The following is a 20774-nucleotide window of genomic DNA, read 5'->3' on the forward strand; positions in this document are numbered from 1 at the left end:
GCAGCGCGTTGTGTACGGCTATTACGGCTTGCTGGCAGTACAGAAGGGTCTTATATTGCTGAATAAGGGTCTGCGGCCACAGCATTGATAATTCCCTTACTGCAGAAGCCTAATTGCCGGTTCACAACAGGCAGCCCGTCCGGCGACCAATTATCCTAGGTGCAGTTCCCTGACTGACCTGAGGGTAAGGGGGGCGCCGGAGAGCTGCGAGTTCCAAGGTGGAACTGAGAAAGTGGGATATACACAAATCCCCGCAGTACTTGGAAGATTGATAGCAGTGGTGGGGCATCCAAATTAAACTCCCCCTGCGGCAAATTGTAGAGCGAGATTAGCTTGCTGGATATTTTTGTCACATGGTGCCAGTGGTGGGATAACTAAGATAAGCCCCACTGCGCCTGTGATAGCCGTGTGCCGGCATTGTGTCACGTCCCTCCGTCCGCTGATACACCGGTGTCAGTGGTGGGATCGTGACATAGTGGTGACACAGGGTCCGCTGTCCGTCGCGTTTTGGTGGCAGCGGGACCCCCGTTAGTCGTCGCCCGTAAGTGGACGAACGGCCGTGGGCTGTTCGTCACACTAGTGACCCAGAAGCTGGTGGCACGGTAAAAAGGAAAGCACGCAAATCGACAGTTAGTTTCCCACGGCAAACACAGGGCAGGGGTGTGCGCAGCGTGCTCTGCAACATATTGAGGTCGGCTGTACACGAGTGCATCGCTGAGCCCAGCAGCAGAGGAAGAGCTGTGGGCTCCGTTAAGCTGAGTGCCGTGCGTGGGCACAGGAAAGGGGGCCATGTTCAGGACTGTTCGTCGTGGTCTTCTTTGCCGGTTAGCACGCCGCAGACCCCCCTTGTTAATAGACTGCACGCAATTCCCGAGACATTGGCTGCAGAGGTGTATGGACTAATTGGCTCAATGGATAAAAACCAGAGACCGCCTGATGCCGCCAGAAGATATACCGTAAGCTGTGGAATTTCCTCTGAGGACACTGTATCGGCCGCTACTGGGACTACTACCCTCATCGGATCATCCGTGGCCGAAGAAACCCTGGACACGATAAGTTGATTGTGTGGACTGTTATCACTTTGTGAATGCCTATTTCTCTATCATTTGCCTCTTTAACTGTTCATCTCCCTGCGAGGAGTATCTTCATTGTTAAATTAAATTTGTTAACCATTGCTATGCCTTTCTTGCGCCACTGCATCCCACAACCTGCTTACAGTTTCAGTAAGCAGGAACAGGGAACAAAACAATATGGACGAAATGGTTCCGGTAAGCAGGAGCAAAGAACAAAATAATATGGATTAAATGGTTCCAATTAGCAGGAGCTGGAAACAAAACAATATAGATGAAATGAATCCAGTAAGCAGAAGAAGGAAACAAAACAATATGGACAAAATGGTTCCAGTAAGCAGGAGCAAGGAAAAAACTATGGACAAAATGGTTCTGGTAAGCAGAAGGGAACAAAACAATATGGGCAAAATGAATCAGGTAAGCAGAAGCAGGGAACAAAACAATATGGACAAAATGGATCCAGTTAGCAGGAACAGGCATGTAACAATATGAACAAAATGGTTCCAGTAAGCAGGAGCAGGGATGTAACAATATGGATTAAATGGTTGGAGTAAGCAGGAGCAGGGATGTAACAATAATGGTTCCGGTAAGCAGAAGCAGGGAACAAAACAATATGGCCGAAATGGTTCCAGTAAGCAGGAGCAGGGAACAAAACAATATGGACGAAATGGTTCTGGTAAGCAGGTGCAGGGATGTAATGTAACAATATGGATGAAATGGTTCTGGTAAGTAGGAGCTGGAATGACGTATGCCAGCACAAGCAGTGTTAGGTTCTAGGCTCTGGCCACAATTGGGCAAAGCAAAGTGCACCTACGAGAGGCAGCGATGTCTCTGCACAAGCGCGAGATTTTGTTCGACAGGTTGCATCAACCACATGAATCACAGAGGGAGGACGGCGTTTAAAAGAGGAGAGGAGGAACAGGTGCCGCTGCAATGACGCCCATCGGACCGGACCGCCTAAATTTGCATACTTCACTGGAGTACATCAAAAGGTTTTTTGGGGATATAGAAAGGAGTCAGGATACACCTTTATGGAATGCAGCACAGGTGCTGAGGAAGGTGGTGGCATTGGTTCACACATGAAAACACTGGTGACAGGTTCCCTTTAATTTGCTATTTTGGATGACGGAAGTAAGACTGTGCTTTTCTGCAGATGAAGGTGTGCTTTAAAAAACTGCATGGAGAAAAGTGTTGCATGGAAACCTTTGCGGTAGCAGTGACGGAAGAAGCAGCAGGAAAGGCGGCAGACGTTCAGAAGCATCTTCCTATGCAACTGAGGAACAGATGTGATGTGCGAAACTGCAGGGGTTGAACCTAGGTCAGCATTTAATATGTGCTTCACTTACCAGATTGCTTGGTCCATCACATTTAGTTTTGTATTCCTGTGTCAGGAAACATGCCCCGAAAACTGCAGGAATCCTCTGATGAAGTGCAGTAAATAATGTCATCTGAGGAATAAACACTGAGGAGGTCACCACTAACCTGCTGGTAATGTGGGAAGCAGGCCTCTGTCAGAGATAAGCTGGGAGCAGGTTTAGTGGATGGATCTGGAAAATAATGTGTTCTTAAAAAGGTTTTTCTCATCATCGTATGACCTTAAGATTGCAAAGTGCTCGAAAAAAACAAGAAACTTTGCTAGCTTACTGCTCATAGCTGAGGTTACTGGCAGACTATAAGAGGTGAGTAAAGTTGAGGACCGTAGATGCAGAGGTCTGCCAAAGAAACTTAGTGCAGCAGATGAAAGTCACATCATGCTTACTGCCCTTAGGAATCGGAAGATGTCCAGCAGTGCCATCAACTCAGAACCGGCCACAACCAGTGGGACCCGGCTACACCCATCTACTGCTTGGAAAAGTCTGGCCAGAAGTGGTCTTTATGGCTAAAAGCCAACATGGAAACAAGGCCAAGTGACTCAAATATGCACAAAAACATAAAAGTTGGGGTACTGAAAAATGGCGGTAGGTGCTTTGGATTGAGGAGTTAAAGGAACCTGTCACCTAGTTTGGCCGATACGAGTTACGTCCACCGCCTTTCAGGGCTTATCTACAGTATTCTAAAATACTGTAGATAAGCCCCCGAATTTTAGCAAGGGAGGTGCCTGAGCAACCTTCCTGTTTTGCAGTCTAAGTTGTATAAGTTTGCATACCAGTCCCAGCTGCACTCTGGTGCAAATCCAGCCTGCTGCACTCTGGTGCAAATCTTGCCTGCTGCACTATGATGCAGATTCTTCCTGCTGCACTCTGAAACAAACAGGGCCTGTTGCTACACTTTGATGCAAATCCTGCCTGCTGCACTATGGTACAAATCCTGCCTACTGCACTCTGATGCAGATCCTGCCTGCTGCACTCTGATGCAGATCCTGCCTGCTGCACTCTGAAACAATCACTGCCTGCTGCACTCTAATACAAACTCTGCTGCACTTTGGTGCAATCTCTGCTGCACTCCGATGCAAACTCTACTACATTCTAATAAAAACTCTGCCAGCCGCTCCCTCCAGTCGGTCCTCTGGGTCCAGCTGCTGTGCATCCGTTGGTCTGTCCTGGAGTGGCACCTGGTGTTCATTGGGAGTCAAGTCTAACCTCACCATCAGAGGCTTTAGTGAACAGTCAGGTGTTCGCTTAGTCACGCCCCTCCAGGCTCTCCACGGTCCGTTGCACAGTGGTTCCACAAACCACGTCCATGACACCCGATCCGACCTGCAAGAGAAGAAAAATAACTTTTGTTATGCTCACCTGCGAGGTGGTCCGGTCTGATGGGTGTTGCAGGTCTTGGTCCGGTGCCTCCCATCTTCTTGCAATGACGCCATCCTGCTTGCTTCATGGCTCCCTGGCATCGCGCTCCTGTGCAGGCATACTTATCTGCCCTGTTGAGGGCAGAGCAAATTCCTGCAGCAGGGCAGAGAAGTATGCCTTTGCCTTTTCCATGAAGAAAGCAGAAGGGCGGCATTGCAAGAAGATGGGAGACGCTGGACTAAGACCTGCGACACCTATCGGACCAGGCCGCCCCACATGTGAGCATAATAAAAGTTATTTTTCTTCTATTGCAGGTTGGATCGGGGGCTTATCCACAGCATTATAGAATGCTGTATGTCAGCCCTGAAAGGCAGTGGCGGTAATGTACTGTATATCGGCCAAACCTGGTGACAGGTTTGCTTTAAAATGTGAAATATTTGGCTGTAACAAAAAAGTTTGTTCACCGAAAGGCTGGAGAGCGGCACAATAATGAGGGTCTACAGGAATAGTGAAGCATGAATAGTGAAGCATGGTGGAGGGTCCGGCAAGTTTTAGGCTGTATTTTAGAAAATTAAGTTGGGGATTTGGTCAAGATTAAAGGCCCCGTCTCACATAGCGAGATCGTTAGCGAGATCGCTGAAGCGTCACCGATTTTGTGACGCAACAGCGACCTTGCCAGCGATCTCGCTACGTGTGACACATAGCGGCGACCAGGCCCCTACTTCGAAGTTGCTGATTGTGCTCGAATGTCCTGGGCCATTTTTTGATCGCTGGTGTCCCGCTGGCCAGTGCGCATTGCTGTGTTTGATACCGACGATCGACCTCGTTAGCGACTCAGAAATCATGGACGCAGGCATGAGTCGTCAGAATCGCTGCTGTGTGACAAGGTCCCAACAACTGTCGAGGTCGTTATACGGATCGCTGGATCAATGCTGCGTTGTTGGGTAGATCTGCCTGTTTGACAGCTTACTAGCAACCATTTAGTGACGCACCAGCGATCCTTATCAGGTCGTATCGTTGCCGGGATCGCTGGTGCGTCGCTAAGTGTAACGGTACCCTAACCCATTTACGACCCATGATGCATACAGTAGTTACATCATAGGTCGCCTCCCTCCCTTTGAGGCAGGCTCCAGGGCTGAGCCCTCTTCTTTTCTTGCACAAGACAGCTGATTTGATCAGCTGTCATGTGACCCTAACAGTTAACATGACTGTTAACATGTTAAATGCCGCTGTCAATCTCTTACAGCGGCATTTAACATGCATGTGCCGGAAGCATATCATAAGACCCTCCCATCGGTGCCCCTGTCACATGTTTGCATGGTGTCAATAAGTTGGCATGACAACCGGGGGTCTGCAGAAGACACATGTGGTTGTGATTGCCAATCTGCTATGAGCGCCACCCCCCAGTGGCCGGCGTTCACAGCAGATGTGCATTTCTGCTACACATAGCAGCTTCAAGTCTACTATCGAGTCTACTGAAGCAAGTGAAAAGTAAAAAAAAATATAAAACTCAAATCACCCCCCCTTTTTCCCAATTCAAAATGAAACAATAACAAAATACACATATTTGGTATAGCTGAGTTCATAATCACCCAATCTATAATAATAATAATAATACATTTTATTTCTATAGCGCCGACATATCCCGCAGCACTTTACATTTCAGAGGGGACTTGTACAGACGATAGACATTACAGCATAACAATAATCACATAGATCATAACAGATACCAAGAGGAATGAGGGCCCTGCTCACAAGCTTACAATCTATGAGGGAAAAAGGGGAGACACGAAAGGTGGGTGGTAACAATTGCCTTGATTGTTTGGACCAGCCATAATGTTAAGTGTGTAACAGTACGGACACAGAGGGCTAATAGATGCATAAAGCATGCAGGAACATGATACGGGGAACCTGGTTATGGTAAAACTTTTGACTGTGCCACACAGGGATAGTTAGGTTAATGTGTTGAGGCGGTAGGCCAGTCTGAATAAATGAGTTTTCAGGGCACGCTTAAAATTGTAGGGATTGGGGACTACTCGTATTGACCTCGGAAGTGCATTCCAAAGAATTGGCGCAGCACGTGTATAGTCTTGGAGACGGGAGTGGGAGGTTCTGATTATTGAGGATGCTAATGTCAGGTCATCAGCAGAACGGAAGGCACGGGTAGGGTGGTAGACTGAAACAAGGGAGGAGATGTAGGGTGGTGCTGAGCCATGGAGGGCTTTGTGGGTGAGGGCAATAAGTTTGTACTGGATTCTGGAGTGGATGGGTAGCCAGTGTAAGGACTGGCACAAGGTAGAGGCATCGGTGTAATGATTGGCGAGGAATATGATCCTGGTTGCAGCATTCAAGATAGATTGGAGGGGGGAAGTTTGGTAAGAGGGAGACCTATTAGAAGAGAGTTACAATAGTCCAGACGAGAATGAATAAGAGAAACAGTAAGAGTTTTTGCAGAGTCAAAGGTAAGAAAAGGTCGAATTCTAGAAATGTTTTTGAGATACAGATAAGAGCAAGCCAGTGATTGGATGTGGGGTGTGAATGAAAGCTCGGAGTCAAGTATGACCCCAAGACAGTGGGCATGTTGCTGGGGAGTAATAGTGGAACCACACACGGAAATGGCAGTGTCGGGTATAGGTGCATTAGTAGAGGGAGGAAACACAAGGAGTTCAGTCTTTGACAGGTTCAGTTTCAGATATAGTGAGGACATGATGTTAGACACAGCGTTTAGACAATCGCCGGTGTTTTCTAGAAAGGCTGGCGTGATGTCAGGAGAAGAAGCGTATAATTGGGTGTCATCAGCATAGAGATGGTACTGGAAACCAAATCTACTGATTGTTTTACCAATAGGGGCAGTATACAAGGAGAAGAGGAAGGGGCCTAGAACCGATCCTTGAGGAACCCCAACAGTAAGGGGAAGATGAGAGGAGGAGGAGCCGGCAAAAGATACAGTAAAGGAGCGGTCAGAGAGATAGGAGGAAAACCAGGAGAGAACAGTGTCCTTGATGCCGATGGAGCGGAGCATAGTGAGGAGTTGATGATCCACCGTGTCGAATGCTGCAGAGAGAGCCAAGAGAATTAGCATGGAGTAGTGACCGTTAGATTTAGCTGTTAGTAGATCATTAGATACTTTAGTGAGGGCAGTTCAGTAGAGTGTAGAGAGCGGAAACCGGATTGGAGAGGGTCGAAAAGAGAGTTATCAGAGAGATAGTGGATCAGACAGGAGTGGACCAGGCGTTCCAGGAGTTTAGAGATGAAGGGAATATTAGAGACAGGTCTATAGTTAGCGGCACAGTTTTGGTCGATGTTTTTTTAAGTAGTGGATGTATGATGGCATGCTTAAATAAAGAGGGAAAGATACCAGAAGAGAGAGAGAGGTTAAATATTTTAGTTAGGTGAGGGGTGACAGCAGGGGAAAGGGACTGGAGCAGATGTGACGGAAATGGGTCACTGGTGCAAGTGGTTGGGCGAGAAGATGCAAGGAGCCTGCTTACTTCTTCTTCTGTGTCTGGTTCAAATTCAGAGAGTGAGCTAGATGCAGTGGGGGAGGGAGGACAGTGCATGGTATGAGATGATTGGGAGATAATTTCCTGTCGGATATGATCAATTTTTTATTTGAATTGGCCAGATCGTCAGCTTGAAGCTCTGTGGTTGGGGCCTGCACTCTTGGGTTGAGCAGGGAATGAAAAGTGTCAAAGAGACGTTTCGGGTTATTGGACAGTGAGGTGATGAGGGTGTTGAAATAGGTTTGTTTGGAGAGGTGAAGGGCAGTGTTGTATGTTCTAAGCATGAACTTATAATGGATGAAATCTTCTTATAGATTGGATTTTCTCCATAGACGTTCAGCACACCTGGAGCACCGCTGCAGGAAACGTGTTTGCAGGGTGTGCCAGGGTTGTCGCTGTCTTTGTCGTGTTGTTCTATGTATAGGAGGTGCAAAATAATCCAGGGCAGTTTGAAGTGTTTCATTGTAATGCTTCAGTGCAGAATCAGGACATGAGAGGGAGGAGATAGGGGCCAATGAAGACCGCAAGTTCATCGTAAGTTTCTGGGTGTTAATGGCCTGTATGTTTCTATACGTATGGACAGTGGGGGAGACCTGAGCGGCCTGGCAGTTCTTGATAGAGAATGAAAGAAGGTTGTGATCAGACAGCGGGAGAGGGGAGTTTGTGAAATAATTCACTGCACAAAGCCGAGAGAAGACCAAGTCGAGGGAGTTTCCATCTTCATGTGTTGGAGAATTAGTAAGCTGTGAAAGGCCAAACGAGGAGGTTAGAGATAAAAGGTGAGTAGCAGATGGGGAGTGGGGAAGACCAATGGGGATGTTGAAATCGCCCATAATGAGGGTAGGGATGTTACAGGAGAGAAAATGTGGAAGCCAAGTGGCAAAATGATCCAGGAACTGATGGGAGGGGCCGGGAGGACGATATACCACCGCCACTCGCATGGAGAAGGTGGTGTAGAGTCTGACAGCATGGACCTCAAAAGAAGGGAAGACTAGTGAGGATACTTGAGGGATAACCTGAAAGGTACATAATCCATCAAAATATAAAAATTATTATCAGATCGGTAAATGGCGTAACAAGAAAAAATAATCAAAACAACAGAATTACATTTTTTTTGATCGTCGCCATATTGCAATAAAATGCAATAATGGACGATCAAAAGATTGTATCTGCACCGAAATAGTATCAATAAAAACGTCAGCTGGGTGCACAAAAAATAAGCCCTCATCCAACCCCAAATAAGAAAAATGGAGACACTATGGGTCTTGGAAAATGGTGCCCTTTTTTTTTTTTTTTTTTTTAGAAACTTTGGATTTTTTCAACACTTAAAAAAAACCCCAAAACGATACAATTTTGGTATTTTGCATGCAAACTCTTAATGACCTGGAGAATCATACGGTCAGGTCAGTTTTAGCATTTAGTGAACATGTTAAAAAAAAAATAATTTGTGGAATTGCACTTTTTTTTTCAATTTCTCCACACTTGGAATTTTTTTTCCTGTTTTCCAGTACACTAAAAGGTAAAACCAATGGTGTTGTTCAAAAGTGCAACTCGTCCCTCAAAAAACAAGTCCTCACATGGCCATATTGATGGAAAAATAAAAAAGTGATGGCTCTGGGAAGAAGGGGAGCAAAACACAAAAACGGAAGATCCCAAGGTGGTGGGTGAAGGGGTTAATGGTGTCCTCAGTGCTGAGAAATCCAGGCAGACTCTTACCCTTCATGTAATACCATCAAGGAGGCATCTGATTGGCTCCAATTTTCTTCTGCAGTAGAGCAATGACCCCCAACATCCAGTCAATGTCTTTAACCCCTTCACCTCCAAGGGTGGCTTGCACGTTCATGACCGGGCCAATTTTTACAATTCTAACCACTGTCCCTTTATGAAGTAATAACTCTGAAACGCTTCCATGGATCCTGGTGATTCTGACATTGTTTTCTCGTGACATATTGTACTTCATGTTAGTGGTAAAATTTCAATTAAATAACTTGCGTTTATTTGTGAAAAAAATGGAAATTTGGCAAAAATTTTTACAATTTTGCAATTTTAAAACTTTGAATTTTTATGCCCTTAAATCACAGAGATACGGCACACAAAAAACTTGATAAGTAACATTTCCCACATGTCTACTTTACATCAGCACAATTTTGGAACCAAAATTTTTTTTGTTAGGAAGTTATAAGGGTTAAAAGTTGACCAGCGATTTCTCATTTTTGCAACACCATTTTATTTTTACGGACCACATCACATTTGAAGCCACTTTGAGGGGTCTATATGATGGAAAATACCCAAAAGTGACACCATTCTAAAAACTGTACCCCTTAAGGTGCTCAAAACCACATTCAAGAAGCTTATTAACCCTTCAGGTGCATCACAGGAATTTTTTGAATATTTAAAAAAAAAAAATGAACATTTAACTTTTTTTCACAAAAAAATACTTCAGGTTCAATTTTTTTTATTTTACCAAGGGTAACAGGAGAAATTGGACTCCAAAAGTTATTGTGCAGTTTGTCCTGAGTACGATGATATCTGATATGTGGGGGGGAACCACTGTTTCGGCGCATGGCAGAGCTCAGAAGGGAAGGAGCGTTGTTTGACTTTTTCAATGCAAAATTGGCTGGATTTTAGATTGGACGCCATGTCACGTTTGGAGAGCCGCTGATGTACCTAAACAGTGGACACCCCCCACAAGTTACCCCATTTTGGAAACTAGACCCCCCCCAAGGAACTTATCTAGATATGTGGTGAGAACTTTGAACCCACAAGGGCTTCACAGAAGTTTATAACGTACAGCGGTACAATTAAAAAATAATATTTTTTCCACAAAAATGATCTTTTCACCCCCAATTCTTATTTTCCCAAGGGTAACAGGACCCTAAAAGTTATTGTGCAATTTGTCCTGATTACGCTGATACCCCATATGTGGATGTAAACAACTATTTGGGCGCATGGCAGAGCTCAGAAGGGAAGCAGCGCCATTTGACTTTTTTGGCTGGAATTGAGATCGGACACCATGTCTCGATTGGAAAACCCCTGATGTACCAAAACAGTGGAAACCCCCCACAAATGACACCATTTTGGAAACTAGACCCCCCCAAGGAACTTATCTAGATGTGTGATGAGAACTTTGAACCCCCAAGGGCTTCACAGAAGTTTATAATGTACAGCCGTACAATTAAAAAATCATATTTTTTCCACAAAAATTATCTTTTCACCCCCAATTCTTATTTTCCCAAGGGAAACAGGGCCCCAAAAGTTATTGTGCAATTTGTCCTGAGTATGCTGATGCCTCATATGTGGGGGTAAACCACTATTTGGGCGCATGGCAGAGCTCGGAAGGGAAGCAGCGCCATTTGACGTTTTTGGCTGGAATTGAGATCGGACACCATGTCGCGTTTGGAAAGCCCATGACGTAAACAAGCCAACAACCTATATAGCATATACGGATATTCATGAAAGACAATGAAAACCTACTCAACAAATGAATAAACCAAATTAAATTGAAGTCCAAATTATAAAGACTTAAAAAATGTTTTATTAATTACACAAAAACCAGACAAAAAGGACATAATGCAACACCATAAAATGTCATAATACATGAAGGTAGTTACTTAGTAGACACATAAGCCATAAATAAATATAGTGATCATAAAAATTCCATCCGCAACAAAGTGCATATAATAAGCAGGTAAAGAGTATAAAAACTCAAATAAAGTGCATAGGAAATGTAATAAGATCAAAGATACCCGTGATCAATGGCTACATGCGTCTCCAGCTCCCTCCAACGTACGTTTCGCCTACCGTGGCTTTCTCAAGGAGTCTTGAGAAAGCCACGGTAGGCGAAACGTACGTTGGAGGGAGCTGGAGACGCATGTAGCCATTGATCACGGGTATCTTTGATCTTATTACATTTCCTATGCACTTTATTTGAGTTTTTATACTCTTTACCTGCTTATTATATGCACTTTGTTGCGGATGGAATTTTTATGATCACTATATTTATTTATGGCTTATGTGCCTACTAAGTAACTACCTTCATGTATTATGACAGTGATTTTCAACCTTTTTTGAGCCGCGGCACACTTTTTATACGTAAAAAATCCCGGGGCACACCACCAACCAAAATGGCACAAAATGACACTAAAACAGTACATATTATACATATAGTTAATAATATAGATTCTAAATGTATTTTTACTCACTCAGTATTCCCATATATATATACAGTCCCATGTAAAATCATACATACAGTCCCACGTATATGAGCCACATAATTATCAGCATATACCATATATATATATAGTATATGAGCTGGCGCTTGTACTCCAGCCTCATGGCCATAGTATTTCTCATTGTACCCCTTTATATTGCAGTATATGAGCCACATAATTATCCCTTTCTTTTAGTAATATGCCCCATCATTATCCCCTTCTTTTAGTAATATGCCCCATCATTATCACCTTCTTGTAGTAATATGCCCCATCATAATCCCCTTCATGTAGAAATTGCCCATTCCACTACCTCCATCATTTCCTTCTCCCCACCACCCCATTATTGCCCTTTCGACAACCCCATCATTGCCCTCACCCCACCACCGCCTTCTTATCACCCCCATCACCGCCTTCTCCATGACTCCCATCATTGCTTCTCATCACATCCATCAACTCACCTACACACGCACACAAACACACACCTCTCACCTAGACACACACACACACACACACACACCCCTCACCTCTCCTCACCGGCAGCTTCCTCTCACTGGCACAGCAGCCGCGGGGCTGAATGATGATGTCATCCAGCCGCGCCGCTGACTGCTGTGTCAGGGAGGAAGCGACACAGGAACACGGGACTGCTGCCTCTCCGACCCGCCGCCCTGCTTGCCTCCACATGGCTAATTTGCATCGCATGTAAATTAGCCATGTGGACATGCGGCACACCCGACCATGTGTCGCGGCACACTAGTGTGCCGCGGAACACTGGTTGAAAACCACTGTATTATGACATTTTATGGTGTTGCATTATGTCCTTTTTGTCTGGTTTTTGTGTAATTAATAAAACATTTTTTAAGTCTTTATAATTTGGACTTCAATTTAATTTGGTTTATTCATTTGTTGAGTAAGCCCATGACGTACCAAAACACTGAAAACCCCGAACAAATGACACCATTTTGGAAACTAGACCGCCCAAGGAACTTATCTAGATGTGTGGTGAGCACTTTGAACCCCCAAGGGCTTCACAGAAGTTTATAATTCCCGGGCATGAAAATAAAAAAATCGTATTTTTTCCACAAACATGATCATTTAGTCTCCAATTTTTTTATTTTCCCAAGGGTAACAGGAGAAATTGGACCCCAAAAGTTGTTGTCCAATTTGTCCTGAGTACGCTGATACCCCATATGTGGGAGAAAACTACTGCATGGGCACACGTCGGGGCTCGGAAGGGAAGTAGTGACGTTTTGGAATGCAGACTTTGATGGAATGGTCTGCAGGTGTCATGTGCGTTTGGAGAGCCCCTGATGAACCTAAACGATTGAAACTCCCCACAAGTGACCCCATTTTGGAAACTAGACCCCCCACGGAACTTATCTAGATGTGTGGTGAGCACTTTGAACCCCCAAGTGCTTCACAGAAGTTTATAACGCCCGGGCGTGAAAAGAAAAAAATCATTTTTTTCCACAAAAATGATATTTTTGCCCCCAATTTTTCATTTTCCTAAGGGTAACAGGAGAAATTGGACCCCAAAAGTTGTTTTGCAATTTGTCCTGAGTAGGCTGATACCCCATAGGTGGGGGTAAAACACTGTTTGGGCGCATGGCAGAGCTTGGAAGGGAAGGAGCACCATTTGACTTTTTCAACGCAGAATTGGCTGGAATTGAGATCAGACGTCATGTTGCATTTGGAGAGCACCTGATGTGCCCAAACAGTGGAAACCCCCCAATTATAACTCCAACTCTAACCCCAACACACCCCTAACCCTAATCTCAGCCCTAAGCCTAGCCCTAAGCCAAGCCCTAATGGCAAAATGGAAATAAATACATTTTCTTTTAATTTTACTATTTTTCCCTAACTAAGGGGGTGATAAAGGGGGGTTTGATTTACTATTTATGATGGTTTTTATATTTGGCAGCTGTCATACGCTAAAAGACGCTTTTTATTGTAAAAATAGTTTTTGCATCACCCCATACTGAGAGCTATAATTTTTCCATATTTTGACCCACCGAGTCATGTGAGGTCTTATTTTTTGCAGGACGAGTTGACATTTTTATTGGTACCATTTTTGGGCATATGACATTTTTTGATCGCTTTTAATTCTGATTTTTGGGACGCAGAATGAACAAAAACCAGCGTTTCATGAATTTCTTTCGGGGGGTGCGTTTACACCATTCCGTCTGATAACGCGTTTTTATTCTTTGGGTCAGTACGGTTACAGCGATACCTCATTTAGGAATTTTTTATGTTTTGGCGCTTTTATGCAATGAAAACAACAATTTTATATAAAAAATAATTATTTATGCATCGCTTTATTCTGCGAGCTATAACTTTTTATTTTTTTGCTGATGATGCGGTACCATGGATATATGCGTCTTTGATCGCGCGTTATTGCACTTTTTGTTCGGCGGTATGATAATAAATCATTATTTTTTGCTTCGTTTTTTATTTTTATTTTTTAAGGGGTTCACTAAAGGGGTTAACTAATGGGACAGTTTTATAGGGCGGGTTGTTACGGACGCGGCGATACCAAATATGTGTACTTTTATTGTTTTTTTTTTTATTTCCAAAAAAAGGAATTTATTAGGGAATATTTTTTATTAATTCAATTCGCGATTTTTTAAAAATTATTTTTACACTTTTTTTTTTTTTAACTTTATTACATAGTCCCAGGTGGGACATCACTGTCCTGTGACAGATCGCTGATCTGTCACATCACAGATCACTGTGACAGATCAGCAATCTGTCACAGGCACTACACAGGCTTCCTCCTTGCCTGCGCTTTGCAGGCATGAGGAAGCCAGCTCCCTGCCGGCCCCCGAAGGACCCCGTCGCCATCTTGGATTCGGGGACCTGCAGGGAAGGAGCCCCCCGCAGCAGCGCTGCACATTGCGCTGCTGTGGGGGCTCAGGGAAGCACGGAAGGAGCCCCCTCCCTGCAGATGCTTCCCCTTAACCCCCGGTACACCGCGATCGTGTTTGATCGTGGTGTGCAAGGGGTTAACGTGTCTGGGGCGGTCCGTGACTGCCCGGGAAGTGATGATCCGTCCCCACAGATTCCTGACCTCACATCATCCAGTCTGTCTGGGATCACATGAAGGATCCGCACAAGCCCCATACATGGAAGATCTGGGGTCAGGTCTCCAAGATGTTTGGAACAAAGTCCTTTCTGAGCTTCTTCAAAAACTTTGTGCAAGAACCTAGAAAATGTGATTCTTTGATGCTGATTTTAAGGTTTTCCCTCCTCTTCTTCCCAGAGCAATAACTCTTTTATTTTTCTGTCCACATAGACATATGAGGTCTTGTTTGCGGGACAAGTTGTACATTTGAATGACACCATTCATATTACCACATAGTGTACTGGGAAATGGAAAAAATAAATCCAACTCCAGTGAAATTGTGAAAAAAAGAACAATTCTGATATTGTTTATTGGGACTTGTTTTTACGATTATGATTATGGCAATCGTTTACTTTTTTTTATTTTAGGGGTGGAAAAAAAATCAGAAGTTAACTTACAATTTTTTGGGGGTTGTGTCGCCATTTTCCGACACTTGTACATTCTTATTTTTAGACCGATTGAGCTGTTTGATGGCTTATTTTTTGCAGGGCAAGATTATGTTGTTATTAGTACCATTTTGGGATAGATTTGACTTTTTGATCGCTTGTTAGCCTTTTTTGTGAAACTGTGGCGACCAAAAAAACTCCGTAATTTTAACCTTCTTGAATTTTTTTTGTATACGGTGTTTACCAATCAGTTAATTGTTTTTTTTCGATGGGGAAGAGAGGGTGATTTGAACGTTTAGTTCTTGGTTTTTTTTTTTTCATATTTTTTTAAAACATTTGTTTTACTGTTCTTGTTACTCCCCTTAGGGGACTTGACGATGTGACTGTCTGATCACTTCTGCTATATACAGCAACGCCACAGCAGAAATCACGGTCTCCTTTGATTATCGGCCACAGGCAGGCTTTCCAGGGAGCTCTGTAATGACAGGCATGGGGGTCATCAGCTGACCCCCAGCTGTCATAATAACCCGTCAGTGACCCGCGATCACGTCACAGGCGCATTGATGGACAGAGATAATGACACACACACCAAGCCAGGAGGTCCTAGCTGTAATACACAGCCATCACCTGCTGGCTATTGGGCGGAATAGATTGCATCACTTTTCATTAAATTAAGGGTTATTACCAACATATGATGTTATCTGCTATAGTAGGATAAGGGAAACGTGCCGTTCGCTGGGTGACTCACTGCTGGGACACTCCAGTGATCCTGAGAACAGGACTCTGGAACCTGCGCCAAGCCCATCTTGCATGGAGTGGAGGTGGCCATGCTCAATCGCCGCTTTATTGTCTATTGGACTGTTGGGAAAGTCAATTTCATCTCTATTCAAGATATGACTTTGCAGATCCCAATTCATGGATTCCAAAGCCAAGTTCTTGGGGTCCCAGTGGCCAGACCCCTGGCGATCAATAACATAGTAACATAGTTATTAAGGTTGAAGGGAGACTTTAAGTCCATCTAGTTCAACCCATATCCTGTCCTAACTTGCCCTAACATGTTGATCCAGAGGAAGGCAAAAAAACCCATGTGGCAAACAGTAAGCTTCTCATTGGGGAAAAAAAATTCCTTCCCGACCCCACATATGGCAATCAGACTAGCTCCCTGGATCAACGCAACACTAAGGAAACTAGTGTATATACCCTGTAATATTATACTTTTCAAGAAAGTCATCCAGTCCCATCTTAAATTTTAGTAGGGAATCACTCATTACAACATCATATGGCAGAGAGTTCCATAGTCTCACTGCTATGAGAGTTATCCTCTTTTGAATGGATAGGGTATAACATCATATTTTAGGAATAACCTCTTAATGGGATTGTCCGGGACGTTAGCATTGATGTCCTATTATTAGGATAGGTCATCAATGTCAAATTGGCGGGGTTGCAATGCCCGGCACCTCCGCCAATCAGCTGTTCCCGGTGTCTGCTCAGCACAGCACAGCTGCATCAACGGGATAGTGGCTGCGGCCAGGTACTGCACATCTGCCGCCTATTCAGATCAATAATGGGGAGGATACGCAGTACCTAGCATTGGCCATTATTCCATCCGTGGAGCTCTGCTGTGCAGCTCCGTTACTAAGCACTTCCGGCTGCCACCGACACCAGAAACATCTGATCGGCAGAGGTGGTGGATGTTGCACCCCCACTGATAGGCCATCAATGTTAAACAACCCCTTTCCTTTAACTTATGGTGCAGGGACTGACTTGTAGACTTGTTCTGGTTGATACAACATGATGCACTGGAAACAAAAATGGCTCACTGCATGATACAATGTAACATACGATTACAGCAGAAATGAATCTGCTCCTTCACTGCTAATATTGACGCCTTAATGGAAGTTCTCACCCGCCGGGAACCAGACTTACATATTTACGCTGCCAATTTTTAATCCAAAATCCCAAACTTATTGTTTGTTTTGCCCATTTTATATCCAGCGTATTATAGTACACACATTGAAGCCCTGGCATAAGGCCACCAACACATACCGTCTGGGGAGGAGTGCCCACCCTCATCTCCACGTAATATCCTTGTCCAGACTTCCCTCTCAGGTTGTCTTTCATGTCCATGAAGTTGGTCTCTTGCCCAGTCTCTTCTTCCGCTGACCTCTTGACTCTGTTGGACTGGACCGCACCAAGCCCTGGATAATTCTTCAGGGGCACTTTAATGGCCAATTGCCCAGCGGTCACTGGCAGGCAGCAGGGCAGTAGTATCAGCAAGAGGCTGCTCGTACTTGCAAAAGCCAAGATCTCCATGTTTCTAACCTGCAGTCGTTCCTCCCTCTGTACTAAGAAAACTCAAAACAGGTTGCCTTCTTCCTCAAAGCCTCCAGTGCTCCATGTCAGCTAAGGGAGTCTTCATCATACAGAGCCTGAATCACTCTCTCCTCCCTCCTCCTGAGGATGAAGGATGCTCTGGTCTAGAGGTCTGCAGGGAGGAGGACCAGGCTGAGCACATTCATGCACCAGGCCCTGGCGTTGCCTTGTGCCCCCTCCCTCACCATGGCTGGGGATTTACTACATTCCACGGTCTCCCCTCCTGCTGGTGCCAGGCTGAATTGTCAGGGCCCCCTCCTCGGCTGCACTGTGTGCTGTGGAGGAGGATAGAATCAATGATGCAGGAGGAGGAGGAGGAAGAGGGACGGAGGGTGCTTCCTGGGGTTCCATGGGAAATGTAGTCCCTGATTAAGAAGGACTGAAACATTGTTTTGATGAGACTTAGAACTTCTCACATTGTAATATGGGACACAGATACAACGCCACAAATGTCATCCATAGTATATCATCACGATGAACATTCATCTGAGCTTCCGCAAAGAAATCTACAGCTAAAATGTTAATATTATTATTAGTCATGTATTTATCAATATAGAAAACATTGTATCCCAGCGCTCAGTATAGGATCACACCCACAACATTCAGCAAAAAGCAGCACAAAAAAGATTGTTGGGTGTAAGAGCCTCTCAGGCATATACCAAACCTTGTTAATAAATCTCAAAAAAATGGAGGTAGTACACCAGTAGATAGAAATTCATGTACAATTTAATTGCCCATGTGCGATGCTTCGGTCCAAGGTGTGGACCTTTTTCAAGATGATAGATAGATAGATAATAGATATATAATAGTTAGATAATAGATAGATAATAGATAGATGGATGATAAATGATATGTGATAGATAATAATAGATGATAGATAATAGATAGAAAGATAGTAGATAGATAATAGATAGATGACAGCTAGATGGATGATAAATAATACACTGCTCAAAAAATAAAGGGAACACTTAAACAACAGAATATAACTCCAAGTAAATCAAACTTCTGTGAAATCAAACTGTCCACTTAGGAAGCAACACTGATTGACAATCAATTTCACATTGTTGTTGTGCAAATGGAATAGACAACAGATGGAAATTATTGGCAATTATCAAGACACCCTCAATAAAGGAGTGGATCTGCAGGTGGGGACCACAGACCACATCTCAGTACCAATGCTTTCTGGCTGATGTTTTGGTCACTTTTGAATGTTGGTTGTGCTTTCACACTCGTGGTAGCCTGAGACGGACTCTACAACCCACACAAGTGGCTCAGGTAGTGCAGCTCATCCAGGATGGCACATCAATGCGAGCTGTGGCAAGGTTTGCTGCGTCTGTGAAGATAGGTAATAGATGATAGCTTGATAATAGATAGATGATTGATAGATAGATAGATAATAGTTAGGTGATAGATAGATGAGAGATAATAGATAGACAATAGATAGATAATAGATACATAGATGATAGCTAGATGATAGTTTAGATAGATGAGAGGTCTGGACATATTGGTGCAGACTATGCAGTTGCACAGGGGCCCAGGAGGCAAAGGGGCCACTATCACGTCCGAAGCAGGAGGAATTGTGCATTATGATGAGCTATTGGAGAGGGCCCATATTCTGTTCTTGCACAGGGGCGTCTTCTGTCCGTGTCCACCTGTGGATAGCTAGATAAATATCCCTTAAAGAACAGGCAGCATGGTATACCGTTAATTTTAGAGTCTTGTTGGTTCCTAATTGGGTATTATAGAGGGGCGCAGAGTCGGGGCCCTGAAGTTGCTCCTACATTTTCTACTGTACTGCTTTTTTCTACTGTTAGATACTGTAGATCTAAGGATAGATATTACGGATTTAATAGATTCTTAGATATGAGACATATTTACTATTATATACTGTAATAACTTTGGACCTAATCAAAGATAGATACAGCGAGTTGTGAAAGTATTCATCCCCTTGGCAATTTTTTTGTGTTTTGCTACCTCACAACCTGGAATTTACTGTTTTTTTAGGTTTTGCATCAGTTCATGTACAGAACAGGCATACAACTTTGAACATTTGGTTTTCTATTGTGAAGCACACAGCAAATAGGACAAAATAGCTGAAAACTGCAGTTTACATAACTATTCAATGTCAGTACTTTGTAGAGCCTCCAATGGCTGCAATTACACCTGCAAGTTGCTTTGGATAAGTCTCTTTGAGCTTTCCACATCTTCCTACTGAGATTTTTGCCCATTCCTCAAGGCGAAATTGCTCCAGCTCCTTCATGTTATATGTTTCCTCGGGTGAACAGCAATCTTCAAGTCTGACCACAGATCCTCCATTGGATTAAGGTCTGGGTTTTGACTACGCCAGTCCAAAACATTTACACGATTCCCCTTAAAACACTCGAGTGTTGCAGTAGCAGTATGCTTTGGATCATTGTCTTATTGGAAGGTGAACCTCCGCCCCAGTCTCAAATCCCTGACAGACTGAAACAGGTTTTGCTCAAGAATATCCCTGTATTTTGTACTAACAATCATCCCCTCAACTTGGACCATTTTCCCTGTCTGTGCTGCCAAAATACATCCCCACAATATAATGCCGCCACCATGTTTCACTGTGGGGATGGTGTTCTTGGGGTTATGAGCTGTTTGTTTTGTGCCAGTGTTTACCTTGGTTGTCAAAAAGTTCAATTTTGCTCTCATCTGACTACAGCACCTTCCTCCATACTTTTGGGGAGTCTCCCACATGTCTTTTGGCAAACTCAAAATGAGTCTTACAATTTTTGTAAGTTAAGGACTATTTTTCTGGCCACTCTTCCATAAAGGCCACCTCTTTGAAGTCTACGTCTTATTGTGGTCGTATGGACAGATACTCCAGTCTCTGCTTGTGAACTCTGCAAGTCCTTCAGGGTTACCTTTGGTCTCTGTGCTAGCTCTCTGACTAATGCCCTCTTTGCCTGGGCTGAGAGGTTTGGTGGACAGCCCTCTCTTGGTAGGTTTGTTGTGGTAACATGTTCTTTCCATTTGATGATAATGGATTTGACGGTGCTCTGGGGATCATCAGAGATTGGGATATTTTTCTATAACCCAACCCTGACTTGTACTTCTCAATAACGTGGTCCCTAAATTGTTTGGCGATCTCCTTGATCTTCATGGCGTTGGCTGGAGATCTCCTTGGTCTTCATAGTGGTGTTTGGAGCTGTGCTTGATCTTCATGGTGTTGTTTGAAGATCTCCTTGGTCTTCATAGTGGTGTTTGGAGCTCTCCTTGATCTTCATGGTGTTGTTTGGACATCTCCTTGGTCTTCATGGTGCTGTTTCGAGATCTCTTTGGTCTTCATAGTGTTGTTTGGAGAGCTCCTTTGTCTACATGGTGTTGTTTGGAGATCCTGTTGGTCTTCGTGGT

The 20774-nt window shown here is 44.0% G+C and overlaps 1 protein-coding gene across 1 annotated transcript in view; it reads right to left on the bottom strand.

Annotated features, from left to right (window-relative positions):
* The window catches only part of BACE1 (beta-secretase 1), a 122932-nt gene extending 105242 nt beyond the window's left edge, over nt 1-17690 (bottom strand). The window contains exon 1 of the mRNA XM_073585234.1: nt 17067-17690. Within this exon, the coding sequence (XP_073441335.1) occupies nt 17067-17333 (267 nt within the window). The 5' untranslated portion in view covers nt 17334-17690. The remainder of the gene's footprint in view (nt 1-17066) is intronic.
* Between the last annotated feature and the right edge of the window lie 3084 nt (nt 17691-20774).

The sequence above is a fragment of the Dendrobates tinctorius genome, unplaced genomic scaffold, assembly GCF_039654945.1.
Source record: "Dendrobates tinctorius isolate UK_male_01 unplaced genomic scaffold, ASM3965494v1 ptg000086l, whole genome shotgun sequence".
NCBI lineage: Eukaryota > Metazoa > Chordata > Amphibia > Anura > Dendrobatidae > Dendrobates > Dendrobates tinctorius.